Genomic DNA, 13,088 nt, shown 5'->3' with positions numbered 1-13,088 from the left:
CTCGGACTACAACCGTTGGATCTTCCTGGGCATCGACACCAGCGTCCGGTCTTACTAAATCTACTATTTCAATACTCGTCAATGGAGTACCATTGAAGGCTCTCGTAGATACGGGGAGCAGTGAAAGCTATATATCTTCTTCAATTGCTAAAAGGTACAAATGGAAATTAGAAACGTCCAGAAACAGAATCTACATGGCCTCTACACATCTTTCTCGCACTACTCACGGCCATATTTTCGCTAAAATAAAGTACAAAGATGAACAATATGAAAGTGTTAAGCTCTCACTACTAGATGGACTAGTATCTGATGTTATCTTAGGGCTAGATTTCATCAGCCAGCACGAAAAACTGATGATCCCATTTGAAGGAAAACGAAGCACTCTCCAGGTCTGTACGCTGAAAGCTGCACGAGTTGAAGCCCCTCGCCTCTTCGCTAATCTGGCCCCTAACTGCCATCCCATAGCCACTAAATCTAGAAAATATTCTATGCCTGACTCCAAATTCATTCAAACTGAAATCAAGAGACTTCTATCTGACAAAATTATTGAGCCTTCCACGTCCCCGTGGCGAGCCCAGATAATTGTAACAACGAATGAAAGGCACAAAAAGAGAATGGTTATCGACTATAGCCCAACCATCAATCGATTCACTTACCTCGACGCGTATCCCGTGCCAAAAGTTGATGAACTGGTGCAGGAAATATCTAAATACTCAATGTACAGTACATTTGACCTCAAAAGCGCTTACCACCAGATACCTATCAGGGATGATGAAAAGCAGTACACGGCGTTCGAGGCTGGCGGAAAGCTTTATCAGTTCTGCTATACTTCTAACAATAAAATATGTTTATCACTGAATAAAGGTACGTTTCAGTGGCTTGCTCTAAGAGTCTCTGATCGCCTTCAATAAGACCCTCTCCCCCCGGGAGACGGAATCAGATCATAGTGTTGACCCACTGTGAAGTCAAGAAAACAGCGAAGGCAGAAGAAAAAAAAAGTCAAGGCAGCCGACACAAGCTCAAGGTGAAATAACCAGCCCCACGAAGAGGCACAAAACATCAATGCAAAGCCCTCTCCCCACCCCTCTCAAACCCCAGTCAAAAGTGGTGGTAGGAAACAGATTAATTGAAACATTAATTTTGGGGAAGAGGCCCCTATTGTTAGGCTCACGTGGTAACTGTAGCTTTCCTTTTTTTTAGTCATTTTTATACAATCACGGATCAATTTGAAATTCTGCTCAATGTTGTCTTGTACCCGACAAAACAAGAATCAATAATAAACAAAAACTAATTAATTAATTAACTATTGATAATCTATTTTTTTCTTTGGTATCGAACAGGGGAAACAAATTGTACTTGACAAATGTGGTATAAGTTGGATTAGCTCTCTTGTGGAGTCTTGAGCCTTGAGTTCGAATTCAAGTCGTAAAGAAAATGTCGCACATATTTATTCTTATTATTCGGTTTGAATTACACATTTAATTACATGTCTGATTCAAACTAATTGATGCATTATATATCCATCCATCCCAGTGGCGCTACAGCTCTGGAGGGGCCTGGCCTGCTTTAGCACATCTCTCCGTTCTGATCAATCCTGGGCTTTACGTCTCCATGCCTGGACTGCTGAAGATCTGTCTCTACGTCATCAAGCGACCGTACTCGTCGTCTGCTTTTAGGGAGCCTGCCTTTTGAGTTTTGCTGGTGAACAATCTTAAGATAAGCTTTTTTTTTTAAAGTATTTTTAAATGTTTTTCTTCTCGTAGATATACTTTATAAATGGATCCCAGCGACTTTTATTGGGTAGTAAAACCAATATAGAGCAAAACCTAACCCCTGATCCTCCCACCTACTGGCTACGCCCATGAATTCTGTTGCTCTAAAAAAGAGACGTTAGGACTAACAATATTTCCTGTTCACGTCAGACATACGCCTGTGACAGGAGTTTTTAGACAGACTTTTTTTTTGTTTAGTTTTGGGAGATAGGGGGGGGGCGGGATCCCGTCAAGAATCTGGGACAATTTTTTTCAAATAGCATGCTGACATTTTTTAAAGTTTCTGCTACAATTATGACGTGGTGTGTTTTGCCTTTTGTTTGAAAATGTAACAATAAAGATTTTAGAGAACTGCATCGAATTATAGAGCAATACGCAAATCCAAACTGGCATATGGGGCATGACATTAAGGCCATCTCTTTCTTTAGCCGACGGTTAAAGAGCAGGGTGTCATTAGGTCAGCACAACGACCAACCACCTTTAATCATTAGAGTTGGGTAGACTCAGAGGCGCCCTAAACGTCCCAAAATTCAAAATCACAGTCTTCACTTATTCAAACCCATGACCCCAGGCTCGGTAGCCAAGCGCTTAACCCCTCAGCCACCGCGCCCCTTTGTTTGCAACTATTAAAAATGAGCTTCTAGAATAGACAAGAAGGAACCAATATCTTCTACTGAAACGAAACATCCACGCATATTTGTAACACCCTTGACAATTTCAGTTCTATTGAAAAATACAAGTAAAAAATCACTGACATCTATTTAGTACTTGACACAAATTCATAAATAAACAAACTTTTTGGCGTATCCTGTGTACAGAAATATTGATAACCAAAGAATTTTTTATAAACCAAAAATAGGCATTTGAAATTCTCCGCACTGTAGATTCACATTTATCTCTGTAGCAGTTGCACAAATTAATTTATATTATTTAGTTGGAAACACTGATCTCTGAATATGGCGTCCGTAGCGCTGTTCATTTAGTCTCAATAGTTCTTTTCATTGTTTCGCCACCCCATTTCTTCATTTCGCTTTATATTCTTTATCTCCCTTACTGAATTGCCTTGCTTACAGGAGGTAAACAGGATATTAAGACTGAAAGCCTAAACAAAGAGCAGATTACTGTGACTGACTCTTAGTGTGCCAATCCCTAATATTGCAATTCTTAAATTCTTATCCAAAGTTAAACTTCAGCCAGCACTTTTTGGCTATCATTTTTTTTTGTTTCGCTTGCCAGTTGCTGTGACCACTGAGGCTCAGCCATTTTCAAACTGGGCTTTCATAGATCTATACTAATCAAAGGTTGTTAGCATCAATAGTTTTTTAAGACCATTTCTCCTTTATAAAGCTGATAACCTTTTGATTTGCATTCAATAATTCATGAATGTTAGATAAAAAAACATTTTTACCTCCCCCCCCCGAAACCCCTCCCCCACCCTGGTTTAGCGAATGTATAAATATACTCAGAGTATATACAATTCTTAGTAATAACGTTTGAGTGTGGCTAAACGTCTATTTATTCCAACAACTTCATGGAACCTGGAAACAGGGTGGTCAGTGAGTGGGCAGATGAACCTGGAAACAGGGTGGTCAGTGAGTGGGCAGATGAACCTGGACGCTAATCTCAGAAACGTCTCTAACGATTTTCCTAGAAATTTATAGTTTATTTTTTTAAAGTAGTATAATGGAAATATTGTCTTTTTAAAAATGTATTTTTTAAAATTCTTTTCCTTGTTTATTTAATCCTGAATAAATGCGAAACTGCCTGTTGACGTCTGTGTGTTCAGGATAGAAGATTGTCTAGACATCCAGACCAAATTTAATTTTAGAAGATACTTTTTTTCAAAACTATAGTGGTCAAACCTGATTTTTTCAGGGTGGCCAATTATCTAGTAATTTTTTCCCTACGATATACATAAACTGTCAAACTTCTAGGAAAATCATTAGAGCCGTTTTAGAGTTACGTATCCACTTAGGTTCCTTTTTGTTTCTTCCCACTTAGAATTTGCGGATAATAGGAATTATAAAAAAAATCTGAATCCAATGGAATCCAGTCACCGTGGTCTCGTTATGTACTGTTCGCAAAAGTTTCAGGACGCTGGATGGATATGGTCCACATCTTTGACCGAATCTGTAATTGTCTTAAGAGTTGAGTCTAGCTCTAGGACTCTTGAAATTCTAGACAAACGGAAGCCCATTCCGCCAGTCTGTTAGATTATTGGTGTCACGAGTCGAGTCTGTGACCTATTTCGACCAGTTTCTAGAAGCTCGAGTTCAAACCAGTGCAAGTGTCCAGCGTAAACAAGTTAATTTTAGGTATCCAATCAAAGAAAGGGGTTAAAGAAAAAAATAGCACACGTCAGCTTCTAGAAGGTCAAAGTTATTAAAATAATTAGGGGAGAAGTTTCCATGATTCTGGAATGTACGATTAAGGAAGGTATAAATTGAGGGAAAGTCAGTTAGACGGGGTCCTCGCTCAGTCCTCGATTAGTAATAAGTTTTGTGATATTAGCGGGTCCATTAAGTAAAGTTTTAGTAGTTGAAGTTGAAGTTATACTAAGTGAAGTTTTATGTATCTTTAAGTTTTATTTATGAAGTGTCAAGTTGTTATTGAATTAAGAAGTTAATTTGATGTGAAAGTTGAAGAAGTTATTAAAGAAGTTTGAAGAAAATACAGAGAGATGTTTCTTTCTTCATTTCATTGAATTGTCAAGTTTGATAATATAATCCCCGGCATATGTGATCATCACATATATTGGCACCTCCTGACATAAAAAAGGCATCTATAAATAAAGGCACCAACGAAGACAAGCATCACATACTGCATTTTCAAAGAATAAAGTCGGTACATACTAGCAAGTACTACGAATTTAAAAGGAAAAGCCTCTAACAAATAAATCATAGCCTCTCTTAACGACAAAGCCTCAACTAAGCATTACAAGAAAAGCCTCTTTCAGAAAACTTCAACAAGACGTACATTCATTGCTACGAAAAGTATTTTATGATTGAAACTTCCAGTCAACAGCTTACATAATATTTGACAAAGATCTCGAGGACGTCCTGCAAGACAGATCATCTGTTTTAAGGTCAGTACCTTATATTTTATATTTACATAGCTGGCTGAGCTATATTTACTAAGCTGTGAAAGCTATATTTACTAAGCTGTGAAAGCTATATTTACTAAGCTGTGAAAGCTATATTTACTAAGCTGTGAAAGCTATATCTACTAAGCTGTGAAAGCTATATCTACTAAGCTGTGAAAGCTTTATCTACTAAGCTGTGAATGCAACGTTACTAAAGCTAGTTGTACACTAGTTTGTTTACAAATACTGACCACTCGCATTCCTCACAAGGAATCACCGATCGATATTTAAATAGGTCAGCCCTCTTTCACTTTTTACCTGTCCTACGTAGTCGCTGGTTCGCTGGCTAGATTCTGCTTGATGAGAGTGTTGGCAGAACATTTAAACACCTACATTTCTGATATCGTTAATTTAATACTATGGCGTCTCAAGCAGACTCATTTAAATTATATTTAAAATTAGCCAAGGACATTGGTATTCCACAAGAACATCAGTGGGAATGGTGTGAAAAACAAATTAAAGAAGATGAGAGGAAACGTGAGGTAGAAGAGAAGAAACGTAAAGAAGAAAGAGAGGAAGAAGAGAAGAAACGTAAAGAAGAAAGAGAGGAAGAAGAGAAGAAACGTAAAGAAGAAAGAGAGGAAGAAGAGAAGAAACGTAAAGAAGAAAGAGAGGAAGAAGAAAGAAAACGTAAAGAAGAAAGAGAGGCAGAAGAAAGAAAACGTAAAGAAGAAAGAGAGGCAGAAGAAAGAAAACTTGAAAGAGAAGAAAAAAGAAGACAAGAAGAAAGAGAGGCAGAAGAAAGAAAACGTAAAGAAGAAAGAGAGGCAGAAGAAAGAAAATTTGAAAGAGAAGAAAAAAGAAGACAAGAAGAAAAAGAGGAAGAAAAACAAAGAATTTTAAGAGAAGAAAAATTAAGACAAGAGGAAAGAGAGGCAGAAGAAAAGAAACGTAAAGAGGACAGAGAGGCAGAAGAAAGGAAACGACGGGAGGACAGAGAGGCAGAAGACAAAAGATTAGAAGTGGAAAAACTCAGACTTCAACTTCAGGAACAGGAGTTAAAATTTAAAAAAGAAAAAACAGAGGTTCAACCGACTTTACCTACTAGCAATGCTTTTGACAAGTATAAACCTTTATCTAAAATATTACCTTTTCAAGAAAATAAAGATAATATAGATTCGTATTTGATGAGGTTTGAGGAGTTAGCGAAAGCATCAGGCTTACCAGAAGACCAATATGCACACCATCTCTTGATTTTATTACAGGGTAAAGCATTAGATGTATGTGCACAAATACCATCTCATGAACAGCGTACTTATGCAGAAATAAAAGAAGCTTTACTAAGACAGTTTGGAGCTACGCAAAATGCTTATCGCAAGAAATTTTTTTTCGAAAGACCAAGGCAGGAAGATGATCCACAGTTGTTTGTCTCTGATATGGTAATGTGGTTTGATAGGTGGATATCTTTAGCCAATATTGATAGAACGTATGAAGCATTAAGAGACCACATATTGATTGATACCATTACTCACGCATATGCAGAAGATATACAATCGTTCATAATCGAGAGAAATCCTAAAGATCTACAGACTCTAACAACAATAATACGTCAATATAAAACTGCCTATCCAAGTAAGCAAATTAGATCAGCAACCGATGAAAACTTTATTTGCTTTTCAAGAGATAACAGACCATTGCCATCTTTTCAGACCGACAAAACTTTAATATGTTATAAATGCAATACTAGAGGTCATTTCGCCTCACAATGTAGAGTGAAGGTCATAGAGTGCAGTTTTTGTCACATGAAAGGACATTTAGCAAAGGATTGCAGAAAGAAACATACTAGTATCAGTGACAGATCTAGTGACCAAGTATATTCGCAAAACAGATCATTAAATGTTAAAAATTCAACATATGGAAATAAGAAACAGGTTTTTACCAAAAACTCAAAGGCACATCACTCAACAATGACTGTTATCACTAAATCACAAGGACTTCAGTTTTATCCTGGATTAGTCGGTTCTCAAAGAGTACAGGTGTTACGAGACACAGGTAGCACTTCAGTTGTTATACGTGCAAATTTTGTGAGATCAAATCAATATACAGGCAATGAAATCGAAGCCACTGCTTTCAACGGCACTGTAAGTAAATTACCAGAAGCTTTGATACATATTACGACTCCATTTTTCAGTGGACATGTAGAAGCTTTAGTAGCTCAAAATCTACCTGTTGATCTCATAGTTGGTAATATACAGGGAGTGCGTGACTGTACTACACAAGATCTTATTGAATGGAACAATACAATAAAAATGGGTCAAGAATGCAATGTAGTAGTCACAAGGTCAATGCAAAAAGAAAAGGAAAGACTTGAAACTGAACATATTGAACACAAGAATTCTGATAAAGTTGTTCAAGAAAATAAAAATGATAAGAAGGCAAACCATTCGCATCTACAGACAAATGAACTTGAACAATTTCATAGCGAGGAATTTAAAGTTGAACAGAAAAATGATGAAACATTATTTAAAATGTTTAAAAAGGCTCAATCGAACATCAATCCACAAGAAAATAATGATCCTTATTTTAAAGAAGGACTACTTATGAAGAACAGTCAATACAAAAATAAAACTGTTGAGCAAATTATAGTTCCAAAAGTATACAGAAAGACCATTATTAATACAAGCCACGATGTACCGTTTGCTGGACATATGGGAGTTACCAAGACCAAGAAAAGAATACTTCAAGATTTTTACTGGCCAGGTATTACTAAAGATGTAAAGAAGCACATTAGTACATGTCATATTTGTCAAATGAAAAGTCCAAAAGGTAACAAAATACAAGCGCCATTGCAGACAATGGAATTGACTGAGAAACCATTTCAAAAAGTAGCAGTTGACTTAATTGGTCCAATGCCAATTGAATCCAGCAGAAATCACAAATATATTTTAACTTTAGTAGACACATGTACTAGATGGCCAGAAGCTATTCCGTTAGTCAATATTTCAGCAATTGATGTTACCAGAGCTTTATCTGAAATTTTTTCAAGGACGGGGTTACCTGAAGTTATACTTTCTGACCGAGGTAGTCAGTTTACAGCAGATATAACTAAGACATTTATGGAGATGTACAACATCAAGATGAAGTTTACGACACCATACCATCCTCAAAGCAACGGGCTTTGTGAACGGTTTAACAAAACATTGAAACAAATTATATCAAAAATAGCAAATGATAATCCGCAGAATTGGGATCTTCTTTTACCAGCTGCATTATTTGCTTATAGAGAAAGTATCCAAGACACCACAGGATTTTCTCCTTTTGAAATGTTATATGGAGCTAATCCAAGAGGTCCTATAACTACCTTCAAAGAATCAATACTAAAGTCAAACCATGATGCATCAGATAAGAAAACTGCATTTCAGCATGTTCTCAATACAAGAAATACAGTAATAAATGCATGTGAAATAGCTAAGGAAGCAACAGCCAAAGCTAATGCTGCAAGTCATAGAAGAATAAATGAACATAGAAAACTTCGGTACTTTGAACCAGGCGACAAAGTTAAATTATTATTACCTGATAAGAAACATAAGTTCTTTATTAAATGGCAGGGTCCATTTACTATTTTAAGAAAAGTCACAGATGTAGATTATGAAATAAATATCAATAACAGAAACAAAGTGTTTCATATCAACATGCTACAGAAATACAACGAAGCTACTGATACAGAAGAAGAAGACGATGAACTTGAAAAACATATTTCATGCTTAGCGATTATTCCAGAAGAAAAAGAGGAGGATATGGATGAATTAGTAGTGCCAACTACAACTTCTAGACAGACTGAAACCTGGCATGCTGTCAAACTGGACAATTTATCATCACAGAGAAAAAAAGATATAATGAATCTACTCCAAGAGTATGCTGATATATTTACAGATGTTCCCGGTAAAACAACCATTATAAATCATGAAATCAAATTGACAAGTGACAAACGTACCAAATCACGTCCATATCCACTACCTATTCATTATAGAGACTTCCTTCAGAAAGAAATCAATGATCTTTTAGAACAAGGCATAATTGAACACTCGAATTCACCTTATGCTGCTCCAATAGTGCTTGTAAAACGTTCACAGTCATCATCGCCAAGAATGTGTGTAGACTTTCGACAGTTAAATAAAATAACATGCCTTGATTCATATCCAATGCCTAATCCAGAGGATTTAATGTCACAGTTTTCTGGAGCTAACTATTTTACGAAACTCGATTTGACAAGAGGATATTATCAAATACCTATGACACAGGATTCAAAACAATACACTGCTTTTACTACAGCCTTTGGCCTTTTTCAATATAATTACATGCCATTCGGTTTAGTAAATGCTAGCAGTACTTTTAACCGAGCAATTCATAGGATGTTCGGACAACGAAAAGACACAGTGTCCTATATTGACGACATATGTGTGTTTCATAATACATGGGAAGATCATATTAAAGGACTCAAAGAAATCTTCCAACAATTGAAAGACAATGGATTTACTGTAAAACCAAGCAAAGTTGAATTAGCAAAATCAGAAGTTACATTTTTAGGTTATAAAGTTGGAAACAATTCACTGAAAACACAGGACGATATTATTAAACGAATTTTGGACATTAAAATACCTCAAACAAAAAAGCAGGTTAGAAGTATATTAGGACTTTGTAATTTTTACAGATGCTTTATTCCAAATTACGCATCACTGACAACACTTCTTACTAACCTTACGAAGAAAGGACAATCTAACACGATTCCATGGTCACCAGAATTAGAAGAGACCATAAAGAAAATTAAGTATGCTTTTGCACAAGAATCCATTTTGAAATTACCAGACAAGAAGAAGCGGTTTTATCTTGCTACAGATGCTTCCTCATCGGCAATAGGAGCATGTCTAATGCAAGAATATGAAGGCATTCTACATCCTGTATTTTTTATAAACAGAAAACTATCTTCAGCAGAGACCAGATACTCGACCATAGAGCGAGAGTGCCTGGCGATTGTCTGGGCCATTTCAAAATTTAGCAAATACCTGTTGGGAGCACCTTTTACTTTACAGACAGATCATGCACCACTGGCATTTCTCAACTCTAAAAAAATGTCAAACAGTCGTCTGACACGATGGAGTTTGCAGTTAATGGACTATCAGTTTGATGTAAAGACTGTTCCAGGAAAATTGAATGTTTTTGCTGATACTTTGTCCAGATGTATTTAGATACTATACAATATATTGTTTATTGTTTAACTATATTTTGTTTTATGTTAGAAAAACAAATTTAATCATTTTTTATTCCATGTGTTTGTAGTTATTTTAATATTCAGATACTCTATCAACTCAAGTAACAGAGGAGATATCATGTATTATTCCATTTTGTTAAGTTTTATTACTTTGACATCTTTTAGTTGGGAAATGTTCATATTAATATATCAATTATTAATAATAAATGTATAGAACTAAGATGTATATTATAATTAATTATATATGCTGAATGTGTACAACATTTTGAATTTTGTTTAAATTAATATGTTAACATAATGAAACATTTTTTTTTATTTTTTAGTTATGAGTTTTGTACATTCAATAGAGCAATTATACCAGTGTTTTAGGCATATGCTATACTACTTGCTTTTATATGCAATTTTATCAATGTTTTAGGCATATGTTATATTGTTATTTTACGCATTTTATATTGCATACAAAATGCTAAAAAGGCAAGGGGGTAATGTCACGAGTCGAGTCTGTGACCTATTTCGACCAGTTTCTAGAAGCTCGAGTTCAAACCAGTGCAAGTGTCCAGCGTAAACAAGTTAATTTTAGGTATCCAATCAAAGAAAGGGGTTAAAGAAAAAAATAGCACACGTCAGCTTCTAGAAGGTCAAAGTTATTAAAATAATTAGGGGAGAAGTTTCCATGATTCTGGAATGTACGATTAAGGAAGGTATAAATTGAGGGAAAGTCAGTTAGACGGGGTCCTCGCTCAGTCCTCGATTAGTAATAAGTTTTGTGATATTAGCGGGTCCATTAAGTAAAGTTTTAGTAGTTGAAGTTGAAGTTATACTAAGTGAAGTTTTATGTATCTTTAAGTTTTATTTATGAAGTGTCAAGTTGTTATTGAATTAAGAAGTTAATTTGATGTGAAAGTTGAAGAAGTTATTAAAGAAGTTTGAAGAAAATACAGAGAGATGTTTCTTTCTTCATTTCATTGAATTGTCAAGTTTGATAATATAATCCCCGGCAAGTGTGATCATCACAATTGGTTCTGTAAGAGAGAGATCCAAGCAAATGTAAATATGTTACATCTCTATTATCCTTGGATAGTATCCCAAAACTCTCGGGACTAGAGCGAGGCCGAAGGGGGAAAATCTTCTATTCTCCATCTCTGTACCACAGCGGTCGTGAGAGTGTCTGACCTAATTCTATGACTATTGTTGACGCAGTTTGGCAAAACAACGATAAATAACAGCTAAGCAATACAATTATATTTTGCACATATCAAATTTACATATTTTATAAACCAATCTCCGCCGTTCCTTCAATTTGTCTGTTTTATTACGTCATTCAAAGAAGTAGGTCAAGCCTCGTTTCAAAGTTTCCAACCGACAACCCTAAGATTCCACGACACACCGACATCAGTCTGGTTAGTAATGTTGTACAATTTCTTAGTAATTATTAAGTAATTATTATTCGTGTTTGTTTTTCTCACGCCCATCTGACTGTTTGATTATGGATAAATATTTGAAGCGTAAGCAGAGATCTGAAGTAGAGCAGGAAGGTAGTGGAAATAGTGGCAATGAACTGAGACACAATGCCGTAAGAGGCCGCACCTAATAAGGCAAAATATTTACCGTACAAATATACGATATATGTATTCTTATATATGTATATATAAAAGTAAAAATCCCCTTTCAGACCTTGTGGTCTATAAGTCAGATGATGTAAATGTCATCTGTTTCTGTGGCCTACGGTTGACCAGGGTGTCATGTGGCCAGCATAACGACCAACCGCCTTTACTTTTCCACTACTAACGTCAGGTATCCATTAGAGGACTCAGAGGCGCCCGAAGACCCCAAAATTAAAAATCCCAGACTTAACCAGGATTCGAACCTCGGACAACGGTTTGGAAGTCAAGCGCTAAGCCACCGCGCCTCCATATATGTATGTATATATATATATATGGAGTCCTACAGTGTAACGTCTCTACCCACCACACAATTTTTGGCCGTGAATTCTATGAGCCCTTAAGAATAACACCCCCCCCCCTTACATTGCTCGCCCATGAAACAGGCGCAAACTAAACACTTCTTTCCATCATTTCATATTTCTATCTTATACACGCACTTACCTTTGACCTTTGACTCGCAGCCGATTAAAAAAACAACTAAGAATAGAATGATTCAGTGAGCCTGGGATTTTTCCTCTTATATAAACAGATAAAGATACATTTGATATTACTGTTAGCAGGATGTTTACACATGGTCCTTTTAAATCTTTTGTACTTAATGTTATTTCATCAACTCATCAGAACTATGCAGATGTCGTGAGCTATTGTTCCTTCTAGAAGTTTTAATTATATTTTGTTTTACGAGACAAATGTCTTTTTAAGTACGTACGTTATTTCAAACGCTTATTTATTTCTCCTTTTGCCTATCGCTCTGAACTGTCTAAAAGCGAATTATTTATGCCTTGAAATAAGCGCCCGGTATTCCAAACATCACGCAGAATACAGATTGTTTGTTTACCCCAGCGAAGGGAATCAAGTGCGATTAGGTGTCTGTGTATGTATGAGGGAGAGGGTGTGTGCGTGTGTGTATGAGAGTGGGGTTCTTGTGAATGAATATGATTCATTTATACATTTCTCTAAGCCACTTGTAATTCAAACGGCGCCCTCATTTTAACCGTTTGCCCGGCGTCTGTACTCTAAAGCTTCATTAAGGTAGACCTCGCAGTGTGCCTTGAATTCTGACCAGGTTTAATATGAGCATAAGACAAAAGAGGACCAACAGATTAAAAAAGTTTGATTGACATGAACGAAATGCACTAAGTCTCTAACTTTTGGTAACGTCTCTTTTTCAGGAGGAGAAATGCTCAAGCAGATTAAACAGACCCATTGAGAGGTCATCAGATGACGAGGTTTTTGAAACTGATATATAACTCATCTACAGGTATCACTTGACCTAACGTAAAATAACAGGCACATATTGC

The 13,088-nt window shown here is 36.2% G+C and overlaps 1 protein-coding gene across 1 annotated transcript; it reads left to right on the top strand.

Moving 5' to 3' along the window:
• The first annotated feature begins 5,273 nt into the window (after nt 1-5,273).
• Nucleotides 5,274-10,100, top strand: LOC129922711 (uncharacterized). Its single transcript, XM_056009647.1, has 3 exons — nt 5,274-5,396; nt 6,120-6,293; nt 6,786-10,100. The coding sequence occupies exons 1-3, from the start codon at nt 5,274-5,276 to the stop codon at nt 10,098-10,100; spliced, it is 3,612 nt and encodes a 1,203-aa protein (XP_055865622.1).
• Nucleotides 10,101-13,088: the final 2,988 nt, after the last annotated feature.

The sequence above is a fragment of the Biomphalaria glabrata genome, chromosome 14 (genome assembly GCF_947242115.1).
Source record: "Biomphalaria glabrata chromosome 14, xgBioGlab47.1, whole genome shotgun sequence".
NCBI lineage: Eukaryota > Metazoa > Mollusca > Gastropoda > Planorbidae > Biomphalaria > Biomphalaria glabrata.
The sequence above is the reverse complement of the archived record's forward strand: the minus strand, read 5'-3'. Positions and strand labels throughout refer to the sequence as shown.

Excerpts from the sequence above, each read along its gene's own strand:
- LOC129922711 (XM_056009647.1), top strand. The coding sequence starts at position 5,274 with ATGGCGTCTCAAGCAGACTCATTTAAATTATATTTAAAATTAGCCAAG. Across the intron at positions 5,397-6,119 it reads AAGATGAGAGGAAACGTGAG|GGTAAAGCATTAGATGTATG; the intron begins GTAGAAGAGAAG and ends ATTTTATTACAG. Across the intron at positions 6,294-6,785 it reads AGTTGTTTGTCTCTGATATG|GTTTTTACCAAAAACTCAAA; the intron begins GTAATGTGGTTT and ends AATAAGAAACAG.